The sequence below is a fragment of the Neomonachus schauinslandi genome, chromosome 14 (assembly GCF_002201575.2).
Source record: "Neomonachus schauinslandi chromosome 14, ASM220157v2, whole genome shotgun sequence".
NCBI classification, from domain to species: domain Eukaryota; kingdom Metazoa; phylum Chordata; class Mammalia; order Carnivora; family Phocidae; genus Neomonachus; species Neomonachus schauinslandi.
This window is the reverse complement of record NC_058416.1, coordinates 61,773,039-61,788,207: the sequence shown is the minus strand read 5'-3', so window position 1 is coordinate 61,788,207 and position 15,169 is coordinate 61,773,039. Positions and strand designations below refer to the sequence as shown.

Sequence of the window (15,169 nt, the reverse complement as noted above, 5' to 3'; positions counted from 1 at the left end):
TTTCAGGGAGTCAAAAGTTACATGCAGATTTTTGACTGTGCAGGGGGTTAACGCTCCTAACCCTGTATTGTTCAAGGGTCAACTAGAAACTGCAAGAGGAACTGACAGCTTTCAGAGTATAAAAATGTTCAAATACAGTGAAAGAATAAAATAATTCAATATGAGATTTTCTTCAAAAGAATGAAAGCAGTTTGAAACAAAGTTACAAATGAGCAGTGACATAAACCAAATTAAACTGACATAACAAAGAGCATATTAAATCAGACATATTGGCTGCAAAAGGAATAAGAGTACATTAAAACAAACATGAAAATACCACACTTGCCACAGATTAAAGTGTCTAATCTGAAATCAGTTTCTTGACCAGGACTTCTTTCCCAGAGGTCATCAACCCCAACAGTTTGAAATCACATACTAAATTTTAGAGGATTTTATGTATGCAGACATTCCTCTTGTTCATAGGTTTCATTTTAAAGGTGTTTAAAATGTTTAAGATCTTTAAAGATTTATTTATTTATTTGTTTGTTTGAAAGAGAGGGAGAGAGCGAGGGGCAGGCAAAGGAAGAGGGAGAAACAGACTCCCTGCTGAGCAGGGAGCCCACCATGTGGCTCAATCCCAGGACTCTGGGATCATGACCTGAGCCAAAGGCAAACGCTTAACTGACTGAGCCACCCAGGTGCCCCGATGTTTAAGATCTTTAAAAGCAAGGATTTCACTGTTAAGCCAAAACAACTGCCTGAACATTACTACTACTATACCATAAACAGAACATAAATTAGAACTACATTAAATACATTTAAAATAGCACTACATTCATTTTTAACAGCTATTTTCAGACAACAGCTAGGCAAGCTAGAACATCATTAATTAGTATTCTACTCAGAACGGTAGAGTCAGAATTTACATTCTTTAAAATTATCCTGCTGAGCCATATTTCTTCCTCAGTTATCAGCCGCTATGTTTTAAATTTTACATGCTAGACTGACATAGTACACAGCTAAGCATGCTACCCAAAATAATGGAGAGTATAATAAAAGTTATAATATGCCAGTTGGTTTAAACAAGCCCCAAGAGGGGCTCCTGGGTGTCTCAGCTGGTTGAGTGTCTAGTGCTTGACTTCAGCTCAGATCTTGATCTCAGGGCCGTGGGATCAAGCCCCACATCGGGCTCTGTGCTCAGCACGGAGTCTGCTTCTTTCCCTCTCCCTCTGCTCCTCCCCACGCATGCTATCTCATAAATAAATAAATAAACAAACAAATAAATCTTTTTTAAAAAATGAAAAAAAAATAAACAAGCCCTAACAGCTTACCACCAAGAAACATCAACTTTAACAGAGCACTAAGTGATCAACAGGGAGACAGAATGACAGAAGAGGAGACTGCAAGAGCTGTAACAGGTCTCCAACTGGGAATAGGGAATTATGTGCATGGTAGCAATCTGGGAGATTCCTTGAGTTCTTGGAGATTCTGGTTCAAATCAAGAAACTGAAGGGCATCTGGGTGGCCTCAGATGGTTGAGCGTCTGAATCTTGATCAGTTCATGATCTCAGGGTTGTGAGATGGAGCCCCACATCAGGCTCCATGCTGGCTGTGGAGCCTGCTTAAGATTCTCTCTCCTGCTACCCCTGCCCCTCCTCAAAAAAAAAAAAAAAAGAAAAAAAAGAAATTGAAAAGGCAAGCTAGAAAGGCAAGAGGACAAACGTGACTGTCTGGATTTCCACAATTGCAGGCAGGTATCAGTAACTACAGAACATACATCAGAGGCAAAACAGAGTTAGAATTTCTAGTTATATATTCTCTATTGGGGCACCATTCCCAAGGCTGCTTTCCCTTAAAGCAGGTCCTTACCTATTGAGGAGTCAGAGAGATCCATATGAGAACAAAAGCTATGGAATCACCTAGAAACAAAATACCCAAATACACTCACACATACACACAATTTAGCATACAGTTTCAGGGGACTTGGAAGTCACTTTCCAGTCTAATCCATGGATCCCATATACTGTTTTAAAGGCCTCCAATCCCAAAATGACCCCACCTATTATAACACATTCCGTTCTCTCCTTGCTATGAAAAATTTAAATGATTCTCTCCGTGTCATTAATCTCAAGTAAATCTTAAGGAGAAAGCAATGTAAGTAGTCACGTTGGCAAATTGGGATAACACAGAAATGAGAATCATAAGGACTAAATTTGGGTCCCATCTGTGTCACTTTTGGATATGGTGGTAACCTTACATAAGTCCCAACCTCATGTCGAACAGGCATCGCCTCAGATGTGAATGAGGGGGCTGGAATAAACCAAGGTGCTGACATGTTATTTATTTATTTTTAAGATTTTTATCTCTACACCCAATGTGGGGCTTGAACTCACAACCCTGATATCAATAGTCACATGCTCCCCAAGCCAGCGAGGCACCCCAAGGTGCTGACATTTTAAAAGGGGAGCAGTATTGGGGTGCCTGGGTGGCTCAGTCATTAAGTGTCTGCCTTCGGCTCAGGTCATGATCCCAGGGTACTGGGATCGAGCCCCGCATCGGGCTCCCTGCTCTGTGGGAAGCCTGCTTCTCCCTCTTCCACTCCCCCGGCTTGTGTTCCCGCTCTCGCTGTCAAATAAATAAATAAAATCTTTAAAAAAAAATAAAAAAAATAAAAGGGGAGCAGTATTCTTTTGTTTAGTGTATGTCTCAGAACTACAGGCAAATGGTGGGGAAACAAAGAAAAACAAAGCACCCCTCAAAGAGCTAGACACACAAGTAGACAGTTATAAAACGATGTGATTCATAGTCTAATAAAAGAATATAGAGGGTTCAGGAATCATATAACTTTGCCTAAGAAGACCAGAGGCTAATCTTGAAGAGGTTTCCTAGGTAGATAAGGAAGGCACAGAACACATCCAACATATGTAAAGACTATCCAAAGTGTGAGAAAGCAGGCCATTTTCAAGGAAATTCAAGGAGTCTGTATAGCAAGAGCACATGCAACCATGTGAAACCCCAAACCCTAAGATTAAACAATTGTAGGACAATGTGTAGTACACACTGCAAAGGAAGTTGTTTAGAGTAAGAAAGCTTTGGTTTATCCTATGGCTACCCACTATAAATACTAGAAAAATGGACTTCTCTTCATACCCTACTTCTAAAACTTAGCTGACTCACAAATGGCTCTTATGCTGACAGTATTTGAACTACAAATTTCTAATAAAGAAAAATGACCAGTTAAGAGTTTCATGGTTCCTAAACTCTGATTAGTCAACCAATTCTTTCTGAGCCACCATTTACTAGAAACATTATTCCATGGGTTTTTTTGTGTTGTTTTTTTTTGCCATTTCCCTACAGTTTTACTCCCTTCCCTGAAAGCTCACAAAACTTCATTCTTTCTCTGCCCTTCTCATGCCCCAGCCTGATTCAGACAGCAATCAGCAGTGACTAAAGGCAAAAAAGCAATCATGAACATTTCTCAAAAAGCAGTTAACCTGAGACTACATTCATGTCATTAGTCAGTCAAACCAAATTAGAATTTTCCAGTAATCTCACTTTTGCCAGTTGTACCCTTTCAAGGCCAGTTCTTCCATCTGTGTGCTCTTGCTCCCATCAGCACCTGCTTTTCGAGGTTTCTGGCACCAACAGTAATCCCTTCTATTTCTTCAACTTCCAACCTCTCTCTTTAGGCTAATCCTCCCTCCCTCCCCCGTGAAAACATATCAAGTCACCCTTCTCTGGTAAGAAGTCATTATTCAACAAATATTTATCATGCACCCACTAAGTGTCTGACACTGCACAAGGCATTGGAACTGCCTGCATGAAGTTCTGATGAGACAGTGCAGAAGATTCATAGTCTGTTCTCCTCTGACCCCATAATTTATTCCCAAGAAACCTCCTATTATCAAAAGCTATGTTATAAAAGCAACTGTTCAAAACTGGATAAAATGGAGTAAGAGGCCAAAGAGTTTCAGACTCAAAATGATCAATTCATTTTTCCTTTCCTGCAAGAATTTCAGTAAGGTATAAAGTAAAAGTTCTCACACCACTAAGCAAGCCCAACTTTTAGTTATAACTAGTTTTTGCCCAAGAGCAAAGCCTTTCTTTTCCTAATCCAATTAGCACTGCCAAAAAAAACAAAAAACAAAAAACAAATATCACCCAATCTTGTGACAAAGCAGAGAGCCCACTTAAGCACTTTTCCCCTACTCAAGTAATAGTGGTTTAGCTTAATGCAAATTTGTGTTCCCTAAATAATCTACTGCGCATTACATCCAACACAATGCTATGAAAGGGGAAGTCGTGGAACACTGTGGAGTATGTAACAGGGGATCATATCCTGCAAGGGAGGGACAGGAAGGCCCCCCACTAAGGAAGTGAGACTTCTGGGAGGAGTAGGAGGTACTTAATGGGGAAAACAGTGGTAGAAGTTGTGCTAAGGCAGAGAGAGCTACAATTATGAAGGCCCTCAGGGAAGAATGGACGCATACATTTCAAGGAACAGAACCAGTGGAAAGAGGGAAGAAAGGCATATGGGGAGGCAGACCATGTGTTCTTGTGAGCCACATAAGAATCTGAATTTTACATTATGATCAGTGAAAAAAACCACTGAAGGTTTTCAGTAAGTAGGGACATAATTGTGCTTCATTTTAGCTACCTTCCCCACTCCATTGGTCAAGTTGGCCTTCTTAAAAGAATAGTCTACACTTACTGGTTGTACTTCTTCCCACCTTCTCTTCTCAATGCCCAGCATCTGACTTCTGTACTCCACTGAAATTGTTCTCTTTAAAGGTATCTGGGAGCACCTGGGTGGCTCAAGTGGGTTAGGCATCAGCTCTTGATTTCGGCTCAGGTCAAGATCTCAGGGTTGTAAGATCAAGCCTCACACTGGGCTTCACGCTGGGCATGGAACCTGCTTAAGATTTTCTCTCTCTCTCTCCCCCTCTCCCTCTGCCCTCCTCCCTCCCTCCCTCTCTCTTTCTCCTCCTCTCTAAAAACAAACAAAAAAAACCCAAACCAAAAAACCCCACACAAAACAAAAAAAACCCAAATAAATAAAAAATAAAGGTATCTGTTGATCATCCACTTCTTAAGTCAATGGGCCCTTTCAGTTTTGACTTTATTTGTCCCATCTACTGCATGTGGCCTCCAGACCATCAATTCCCTTCATACCCACAATCGATTTTCTCCCTACTTTCATGGTTATTCCTCTCCAGTCTTTTTTGCAAGCTCCTTTCTTTACCTACGCCCTTAGTTGTTGGCCTTCATCATTTCCAAACCCTCCATATTTTCCCTAGATGATCTCATCCACATTTAGGACCTCAAACACCACCTATGCGCTCATGATTTCCAAAGTCCTATTTACAGCTCAGACCTCCCCTGAAATCCGTATGTATATATTAAACTATTTCCATTTTGACGTCTTACAGGCATCTCAAACTGAACTGAACAGTTTCAAAACCAAACACATCTTATCCCCTTACCACTTCAAATCTGTATCTCCCCTTCATTCCTCCTGCCACTGCCTTAGTTCAGGTCGACACTTATCTTCAGGTTTATTCCAATAGACTACTTCCCTGTACTACCTGCCTACGGAGAGCGCCATCAATCACACCAGAACGATCTTACTAAAAAGTAAATATAGTAAAGGGATGCCTGGTGGCTCAGTTGGTTAAGCATCTGCCTTTGGCTCAGGTCATGATACCAGGGTCCTGGTATTGAGTCCCACATTGGGCTCCTTGCTCAGCAGGGAGCCTGCTTCTCCCTCTGCCTGACACTCCCCCTGCTTGTGCGCTCGCTCAAACAAAAAATAAGTAAAACCTTTAAATAATAATAATAAAATTAAAAATTTTGGGGGGCACCTGGGTGGCTTAGTCATTAAGTGTCTGCCTTCAGCTCATGTCATGATCCCAGGGTCCTGGGATCGAGCCCCACATTGGGCTCTCTGCTCAGCGGGAAGCCTGCTTCTCCCTCTCCCACTCCCCCTGCTTGTGTTCCCTCTCTTGCTGTCTCTCTGTCAAACATATATATAAAATCTTAAAAAAATAACAATAAATAAATAAATTTTAAAAAGTAAATATAGTATGACCATGGTACTTCCAGGCTTAAAATTCCTCAATGAGTCCTATCAACTAGCTCAAATTTCATAGTCTGATCTACAGGCACCTAATAGACTCTTACTCTCCAGCCTTATCCCTCCAGCACCTCAACTTCATTCCATACTCCTCATGAGGCTCATCTGTTGGTAGTCCTCTTGGTGTTCTATGCTCTGTGCCTCTGCACATATTCCTTTCTTCTCTGGAAGACTAATTCTTTCCCCCTCCCTTATTCTCTTCATCAAGCCAACTTGTCATTTAAGACTTAGGTAAGGCCATACCTCCTGCACCACCAGAACTCCCAGGTGCACCCCTTTGGGTGATTAGACAACACCCTGTGCTTAAAACTAGCTTTTGCATTTCTTACTTTTATGTTTTCATCTTCTTACCTATTTACTACTCCCATCAGGCTGGATCCTCAGGAGCTGGGACTCAGTCTAACACTGATATAATAGATGTGTTAGGAGTGAATGAATGAAAATAGGGAATTGGGATGAGGCCATCAAAAGAACAAGTCCTAGAATTGTGAGCTCCTCAAGGGAAGAAACTTTGCTGCATTCTGTGCCAAATCTCAAAGGCCCAGAGTAGGGACTGGCACACCACTGGTGCTCAGTACATATGTGTAGTATGGCTGAATATATATTCTAGAGTCAAAGGAAAACCTTTTCCTAGACTTGCTTTCCATTACTAACCTTCTTGGTTTGTGACCCACTTCTATTATAACACCAGTATGTTTTGCATGATTTCTACTGACCAAACTAATGCTCTTCTTTTTCCATTACAAAAAAAATAATAAGAGCATTGACTAACCCACTAAAGGATTCCTTGGCACGAGTCCATGGAAGGGTTTCCTGAATTCCTTGAAATTGAATGTGAAATTTTCAGTGGATATAATAAAGTGCATTTTTCTGGCGACAGGGATTACAGTTTTCATTAAAATTTCAAAGATATTAATGCTATCCCCACCCCCCAAAAATCAAACTGCTTAACCAAAATGTTAAGCTGAATTAAGTTGTAGCATTCACCTTTCTCTTCTCCAATCTGTATTTTGATATATCACTAGCAACCTGGAGACAGTAGCTTCTGTTTAAACAAATGTACCTGCAGAAGACACAGCTCGCCGGCAGGCTCTCACATAAAGACCCCTACTAGAATTTGCATTTGAAATTTTCTACAATTAGGAAAACCATTAGCAGCGTTCTTAAAAGTTAGTACTCTATTCTAACATACTCTACTCATGTGAATCAGGGTATTTATTATACTTCCTGATAATGTGTTCAAGAAAAAAATGTTACATTCTGATCATGACAAAGAAAAAATTTTTACTGTCTTTTAATTAAATGAATTTAAATGGGGAGAAACCCAGAATCATCCAGATTTACAGGAAAACTTTTTTTTTCTTTTTCTGTATAGTGAACCGAACAGCAGAAGCAACATTTAACTCACCACTCAATTTAATCTTGGGAATAATATGCTAGTAATTAAGCAGTACAGTACAGGCAACTAAATCATCTTCAAAGAAATAAATTTCTATATGAATTAAGAGTTCTCTAGTTGATGTGAAGAAACTAGTCACAAAATAATTCAACTACACGATTCCATTCATAGGAGTTCGATAAAAGGCAAGACTATTGTATGGCAGTAAGACATCAAAACAGCGGTGGTCTATGGGATGGAAGAAGGGGCATGACGGCACCTTCGGGGTAATGGAAAGGTTCGTTATTTTGACCTGGTTGGTGCTTACACAGGTGTTTACATTTAGAAAACTCGCTTAACTCCATACATAAAATCTGTGTATTTTACTGTATGTCAAGTATTCCTCAGTAAAGATTTAAAAGAGAACATCCTTATTCTTTCTTTCAACTAACACAACCAAAGCCAGATATTCTCGCTCCTGGAAGCTGTTTGTGGAGGACGACCCACGCGCTGAGACACTGGGCGCTCTGAAAACATTAAGATTACGGATTCGCCGGGAGCTTCCGCCGTCACTACGGTTTAGGCACTGCCATTTCGAGAGGCCCTGGAGCCACCCGTAACACCAAGGCCAGAGCGGGCTGCGCCGTCGTAAATGGGTGCCGCGGCCGGCCTCCGCTCAGCCAGCCACAGAACACCTGGCCAGCGAAAAAGGTATCCGCGGACAGTCAGCCACCAGGGCGTGCGAACTCCCGCCAGGCTGCAGCCGGCTCCCCGCCGCTCGCCCGCGCCCCCCCGAGGCCTCACCGCCCTTCTCTCGGCGCCCCCGAGACTTCTCGGACCGCCCGCGGGTATCCCCGGTAACCCCCAAGCCGGGTCCCCCCACGCGCGGCAGAGTACGTCCTCGCCCGCCACCAGGCGCCGCTGTGGAGCCGCCTTCCAGAACTAACTCTGCGCTTGCGCTCACGAGGAGCAACCCCCCCCATCCCCACCCGCCCAAAGTCTTTTTTTCAGAAAGAACCAGAGACTCGGTCGGCGCAGGCGCGCCCCTGACGCGGCCCGCGCGCCGCCACTTCCGCCCCGAGCAGAAGGCGGGGGAGGCGGGAGGGAGCCGGCGGGCGCGAGCCCGGGTCCTCGGTGAGGACTGTGGCTACTGCGCGAGCCCGCGACTCACCAAGTACAGTTCATGCCAGCGATTCTGAGCATCCAACTCCTCAAACTCCCGCTCGACGGTGGCAGACATGGCGGCGGGAGCGAGCTGGCGCGAGCGGAGCCTGCGCCGGCGGAGAGGCTCAGGCCCCGCACGATCCGGGGAGAGCGCTGGCGCTGCGGCGCATGCGCGCTCCGCGCCCTGCCCCGCCCCCACGCCGGGCCCGGCCGGCCGCGGGGAAAGTACCTGGAGCGTCGGACGTCAGCGCGCCGACTCGCGCCGCCGGGAGTCGGACTGCGGCGGGGCGGGGCGCCTGGAGGAGGCGTGTCCAGAGGGCGCCCAGGTGGAGAGAGGGCGGGGCCAAGGGGACCACCCAGAGGCCGCTGTCTGAGGAGGTTGGGCGCTAGGTGGCCCCTGGCCCGGGGGAGGAGATGCAGTACCGCGAGTTTCCCAGGAATGGAGCGGACCAAGAAATTCCCTTGGGAAGACCTTACTTCTTGCTGTCCCTTTTCTCTTTTTCTCTTTAGTCTTAATTTTTTTAATGCAGTATTTTCGTTTTATTTTAAACGTCATCTAAGTCAGTGTAGAGACCTGTGTCCAATTTTGAAACAAATTTCTCAGCTCCCTCAGAGAGTATAAACCAGCCCTGATGCCAGCTCTTGTATGCCTGAGGTTTTTCTGCCAAATAAGCCACTATAGTAAAAGGAGAGGCAACCTCTTCTGGAGTTATGGAGAATACATGTTGTTAAGTAAATGTCACCAACTTAAAAATCAATGTTACCTATAAAAAAAAATCTTTACAGCACAAACATGCTGGTTATGGAAATCATCTCTTCAGATTAAGATAATTCATTGTTGGTAAACCATATGCTTATAGTATTTTGTCACATCATCATCTTAAGAAATGTGAAGGGTTAGAAAAATTTTAGCAGTGCTACCCAGTATTGACATTTAAATTTTATTTTTCTTTTTCTTTTTATTTATTTATTTTTTAAAGATTTTATTTATTTATTCATGAGAGACAGAGAGAGAGAGGCAGAGGGAGAAGCAGGCTCCCATATTTTTCTTTTTAAAGATTTTTTTTTTCCAAAGATCTTATTTATTCATTTGAGAGACAGCATGAGCAGGGGGAGCGGCTGAGGGAGAAACAGACTCCCCGCTGAGCAGGGAGCGCAATGTGGGCTTGATCCCAGGACTCTGGTATCATGACCTGAGCTGAAGGCAGAGGCTTAACCGACTGAGCCACCCAGTCACCCCTATTTATTATTTTTGAGGCGGGGACAGAGGGAGAGGGACAAAATCTCCAGCAGACTCCCTGCTGAGCGTAGAGCCCAACTTGGGGCTTGATCCCAAGACCCTGAGATCATGACCTGAGCCAAAATCAAGAGTTGGAGGCTTAACTGACTGAGCCACCCAGCACCTGGATGTTTAAATTTTAATTAAAATGAAATGAAATGACAAAGAGTCACTCCTTGAACAAATTCTACTCAGGTTCCTCTGAGCACTTTTTCAACTAAGCATTGACTTTTGGACTTCCCTGTTTCTCTGCATTGTCTAATTTTAGCAAGAATCTTACTAAGTCAGTTTATCCAGAATCCCCCATTCTCAATATCTGATCACCCTCAATATTTAATCAGGTTCCTCATCTTCCACTATCCCCCACGTGATATCTGAACACCCTGGCCTGCCTGCAGCAAGAATCCTATTAGATCAGTTTAGTCAGAATGCCCCTGATGTTTTCTGTGTTAAAAACAAGACAAAACTCCTAAAATGGAGTTGCTTGCTAAGCCCCCTGTTAGCAAACCTACACTTAATTACTGTTTCAGCTCTCCCAGAAATGGGATCTTAAATGAGTCAATTAGGAGTCACCTTATCAGCACTAGTTAGGTAATCTGTTGATAGACCCCTGCCATCCTCTGAAGGAAAGTAAACTTGCAATAACCAATCTCCTTTTTTGCCTCGTATAAGTAACTTGTTCCTGCCCCCTTCTTGCCTGTAAGTCTTTCAATTTGTACAGCTCCTCAAATCATTTCTGTCTACTAGATTTGATGATGCCTGATTCATGAATCATTGAATAAAGCCAATATTATCTTTAAAATTTACTCAATTGAATTTTGTTTTATAATACCTCTTAGTAATTTTCTATCCACTGACCCCCTCACCTTGCACCTTGACTATAAATTCCCACTTGTCCTGTCTGTATTCAAAGTTGAGCTCAATCCAAGTGTCCATCAACTGATGAATGGGTAAAGAAGATGTAGTGTGTGTACACACACACACACACACACACACACACACACACACAGGAATATTACTCAGCCATCAAAAAGAATAAAATCTTGCCATTTGCAGCAACATGGATGGAGCTAGAATGTGTTATGCTAAATGAAATAAGCCAGTCAGAGAAAGACAAATACTGTATGATTTCACTTATATGTGGAATTTAGGAAACAATACAGATGATGTTGTGGGAAAGGAAAAAGAGAGAGGAGAAGGGGAGGCAAATCATAAGAGACTCTTAACAATAGAGAACAAACAGTGTTGATGTAGAAGGGTAGGTGGCGGATAGGCTAAATGGGTGATGGGTATTGAGGGCACTTGTTATGATGAGCCCTGGGTGCTATATGTAAGTAATGAATCCCTAAATTCTCCTGAAACCAATATTACACTATATATTAAGTAGAATTTAAATAAAAATTTGGAAGGAAAAAAAAAGTTGAGCTCAATCTCTCCACCACTGCAAAACCCATTGCAGTGGTCCCTATCCCTATTACAATAGACCCCCCTCACTGTGACTAAAGTCTTCCTAACTCATCATTTTCAACAAGTATCATGAATAATTTTTTCTTTCACAGAAAGTAAGAATTCAGTTCCTCGATTGCACTAGCCTCATTTCAAATGCTCAATAGCCACATGTGGCTAGTGGCTAATGTATCACAGAGCACACATATCATCAAAGTTCTATTAGACAGAGCTGTCTGAAAGGATTAAAATACATGTGTGAAAAAAAAAGTCCTTATATACATAGTGAAAATTTTTACCAGTAAAGATAGTAAGCTATGGGAGGTAGAAGAAATTGTAGTAACAGAAAATTAAACAGCCAACCAGCCTTTCTCTTTACATAGTGTAATTTACAAATACATGAAACCTCCTCCAGAAATACCCCACAATCTAATGGTCCCGGTTTCTGAAGTTCTGTCACGGAAACTGATTATTTATATTAAAGGCATGGTATCTCCTGAGATTGTTGGGAAGGAAAAAGTTTTTCTTCAACCCTTCCAGATTCTTCAGCTGTTTCTAATAATCAAATTAACTTAAAACATTAGCAAGAGAAAAACAAAGTTGATTATATACATATGGGGGCCCTATAAGACTATGATACTTAAGGGTGAGCCTGGCGATTGAGGCTCATGCCATCTTGAGCTAAGGAATAGGATAGCGGTCTAGGCCTTCAAAGAGGAGGAGGGTGAGTCACAGAACAGTAAGAAGAGCAGATATTTGGTAATTAGTTGTTTATTCTGCCACACAGAAAAAAAATTATCTCTTGGTAAAAGCTCTCTTTCTGGGCCAAGCCTTCTACCTAAATTCTTTTAGGTAGTTTAAGGAGAGGTAAAAATTTTTCTTGAGTATGCTGGGTCTTGAGTGCCTTCAGGTGAAAATAGTCCACATGTCAAAGTAGCATATTTGGGGGGACTTATTCTGAACCCCTTCCCTCACACATTCAAAACTTCCCCAAGAATTTTCAGTCTACAAGTTAAGCTCCAGCTCAATGAAGCAGGGTCTCAGTCCTGAGAGTAGGCTAGTTCAGTTAAACAGTTGTATCTCATTTCAAGAGACAGTGATGCAGGTGGGCTCCCAAAGTTAGGCCTATGGTGCAAGCAATCAAATATTTAATAAGAGGCATTTCTATGGGGAAAAAAAAGAAAAACAAAGGTTAATAATTGGAGCAGATTAGAATCCCAGTTTCTGAATTCTGAAGGCAGCTGGTCAAGATTTCTAGATATCCAGCTTGAAGCATCTTTGGATAGAGTGAGGGCAGGCAGTAACAATCTGATAGATTTTCCTGATTTGCAGTTTGAATGTCTCTGGTGGTCTTTCTGAATGACCTACACAGCAGCAGCCATGAAAATTGTCTATACATGAATGATTGTGGTGATTTCTCTGAAGTGTATATCAAGTTGTCCAGCGTTAGTTGGCATGGCTTCGGGAAAAGGGCAGTTTTAGTTCTCAATGAATCCAAATCAAAAGGGTGGGAGAAAATTGGAAATGTTAGTTTGAGGAGTTATAGATGAATTTTGGAGTAAATTAGAAGAATGCAAGATCTAGTCCAGTTTTTGAGAAAACAAAATCTCAAAGACAATTAATAGCACTAGAATTTTATACCCAAAAAGGCATATTACTGAAACATAATTTTTCCTCTACAATTTTGCTCATTTTTATCAAAGATAACTACAGCAAGACTAATTCATCTGCAAACCAAATCTAATTTCAATAAAGTTGGCCTGATTATTTACATAAGTGCATCAATGGTAGTGATTAACCATATAGGCTCTTTTAAATCTGCTTGGCTGGAACTTTCCATAAAGAATCTAAGATTGAATTTTTAAAAGCCTCTTGAGGCTAAGAAGCCACACCAAGGACTCACCATTAGACTTTTCCTGAAATACCTATAGATTTGGGTGAATTCCTCTTTTCTCAAGGTCCCCAAAATATCCTGAGTTTCCTGTGCATGCCAGGAAGCAACCTTTCTTACCTTTCTTACCTGCTGCTGGGAACCCTATAAGCAAGGTACCAGGCCGATTTTTCCAATAGGTTTTATTGGCTCCATAGAGTCAACTTTAGTTCCTTAAAGCTATCTGGTTGTATCTAAATCTATTTATATCTCTCTCAAATATAACATTTAGTTAAAGCTTAGTATTATAACCAATGTTTCCAATTGTGTCGTATTACAAGGAGAACAGATTCTTATTAAACTTATGTCAATAACTATATTGCCATGAAAATAAGAATACTCACTAAGAGTTTCTGAATTCTGGAGGGATCCAGTAGGGAGAAAAACATAAATATTTCAACTCTACTTATAAGGGGATAATTTACCAAATTTCTGTGCCATAGTTAGCTTGAGAGGAAAGATTCCCTTATATCTGGAAAGTACAAATTTTTATATCAGCAATATATTCTTTTTTCTTAAAATTTGTTTATTATTTATTTATTTTTAAGTAACCTCTACACCCAATGTGGAGCCGGCTGGAACTCACAACCTTGAGATCAAGAGTCATATGCTCTGCCCACTGAGCCAGGCAGGCACCTCAAGAATCAGCAATATTTTAAATACAAACTCATAAATAATTATAATTATCCTCCTTAGTTCATGTAGTCCCATGTAATTAATACTTGTTTTGCTTGAATCCAGTTTTATTTTTTTTTCCTGTTAGTTCTGGAAATTCTTACCCAGTTCAGTTTTATAATCTTAAAGTTACCAGAAATCTGTATTAGTCAAAATCCTTTCAATGAATCTCCTTGAAGATGAAACACATTTGCAAAATCATCAGGGTAAAACAATAACTGTCTATAAATAACAAAAAAAATTCAAAATGCCCATGGTTAAAGATCTGATGAGAGTTCATTATAATGTAATTCACAAGGAAATTGGGTTGTTTTTGTGACATACAACATTTTAAGATCATAATTAGAATTATTATACAACAACACAACAGAATTTCAGGTATATAATTTCTAGAACCCTTATATAATAATTTTCACCCACACAATATAACGTAAAGAGGTTTATCATCACTTATTTGAAAATACTTCCCATGTAATTTAACATACCAAATAAGCTTAATTAGTTTAATATCTCTCTTTTATAAGGAGAGAGAACAAATCTTTTGAGATGTTCCAGGGATCCTCTGGAATATCTCCTATCTCAAAGTTAGTTCTAAGTCAAAAAGCCTTTGATTAAAATTTGAATTATGGGGATTTGTCAAAAATATCGAAGAGTTTGAAGATTTGATTAAATAGATCACAGGTCATTATGAAACGATGCTTTATGTATTTAACCACAGTAACAATAAAACATTTTAAAAGCAAATACAGAAGATTACATAGTTGTTAGCAAAACTTAGTACTTTTAATATTGAGAAGATTCAGTTTTTTTAAGTAATCAAAGATCTAATTAGGACAAAATGAGGGGTGCCTGGCTGGATCATTTAGGAGGAGCATGCTACCCTTGATCTTGGGGTCATGAGTTTGAGCCCCACGTTGGGTGCAGAGATTACTTAAATAAATAAATAAACTTTAAAAAAAGATAAAAGGAAGCAAAGGGCATTGTGTTTTTAAAAATATTTTATTTATTTATTTATTTGAGAGAGAGAGAGAAAATGTTGGGGGGGGGAGTGGCAGGCAGAAGGAGAGGGAAAGAGAGAATCCCAAGCATACTCTGTACTGATCATGAAGCCTCACGAGGGGCTCAATCCCACAACCCCAAGATCATGACCTTAGCCGAAATCAAGAATGGAGGCTTAACTGACTG

General features: G+C 41.1%; 1 protein-coding gene across 3 annotated transcripts in view; it reads right to left on the bottom strand.

Annotated features, from left to right (window-relative positions):
• PTPN2 (protein tyrosine phosphatase non-receptor type 2) overlaps nt 1–8,814 on the bottom strand; it is an 85,875-nt gene extending 77,061 nt beyond the window's left edge. For all 3 annotated transcript variants that reach the window (XM_021683017.2, XM_021683018.2, XM_021683016.2), the window contains exon 1: nt 8,662–8,814. In XM_021683017.2, coding sequence (XP_021538692.1) covers nt 8,662–8,730 — 69 coding nt within the window. In that variant the 5' untranslated portion in view covers nt 8,731–8,814. The remainder of the gene's footprint in view (nt 1–8,661) is intronic.
• Between the last annotated feature and the right edge of the window lie 6,355 nt (nt 8,815–15,169).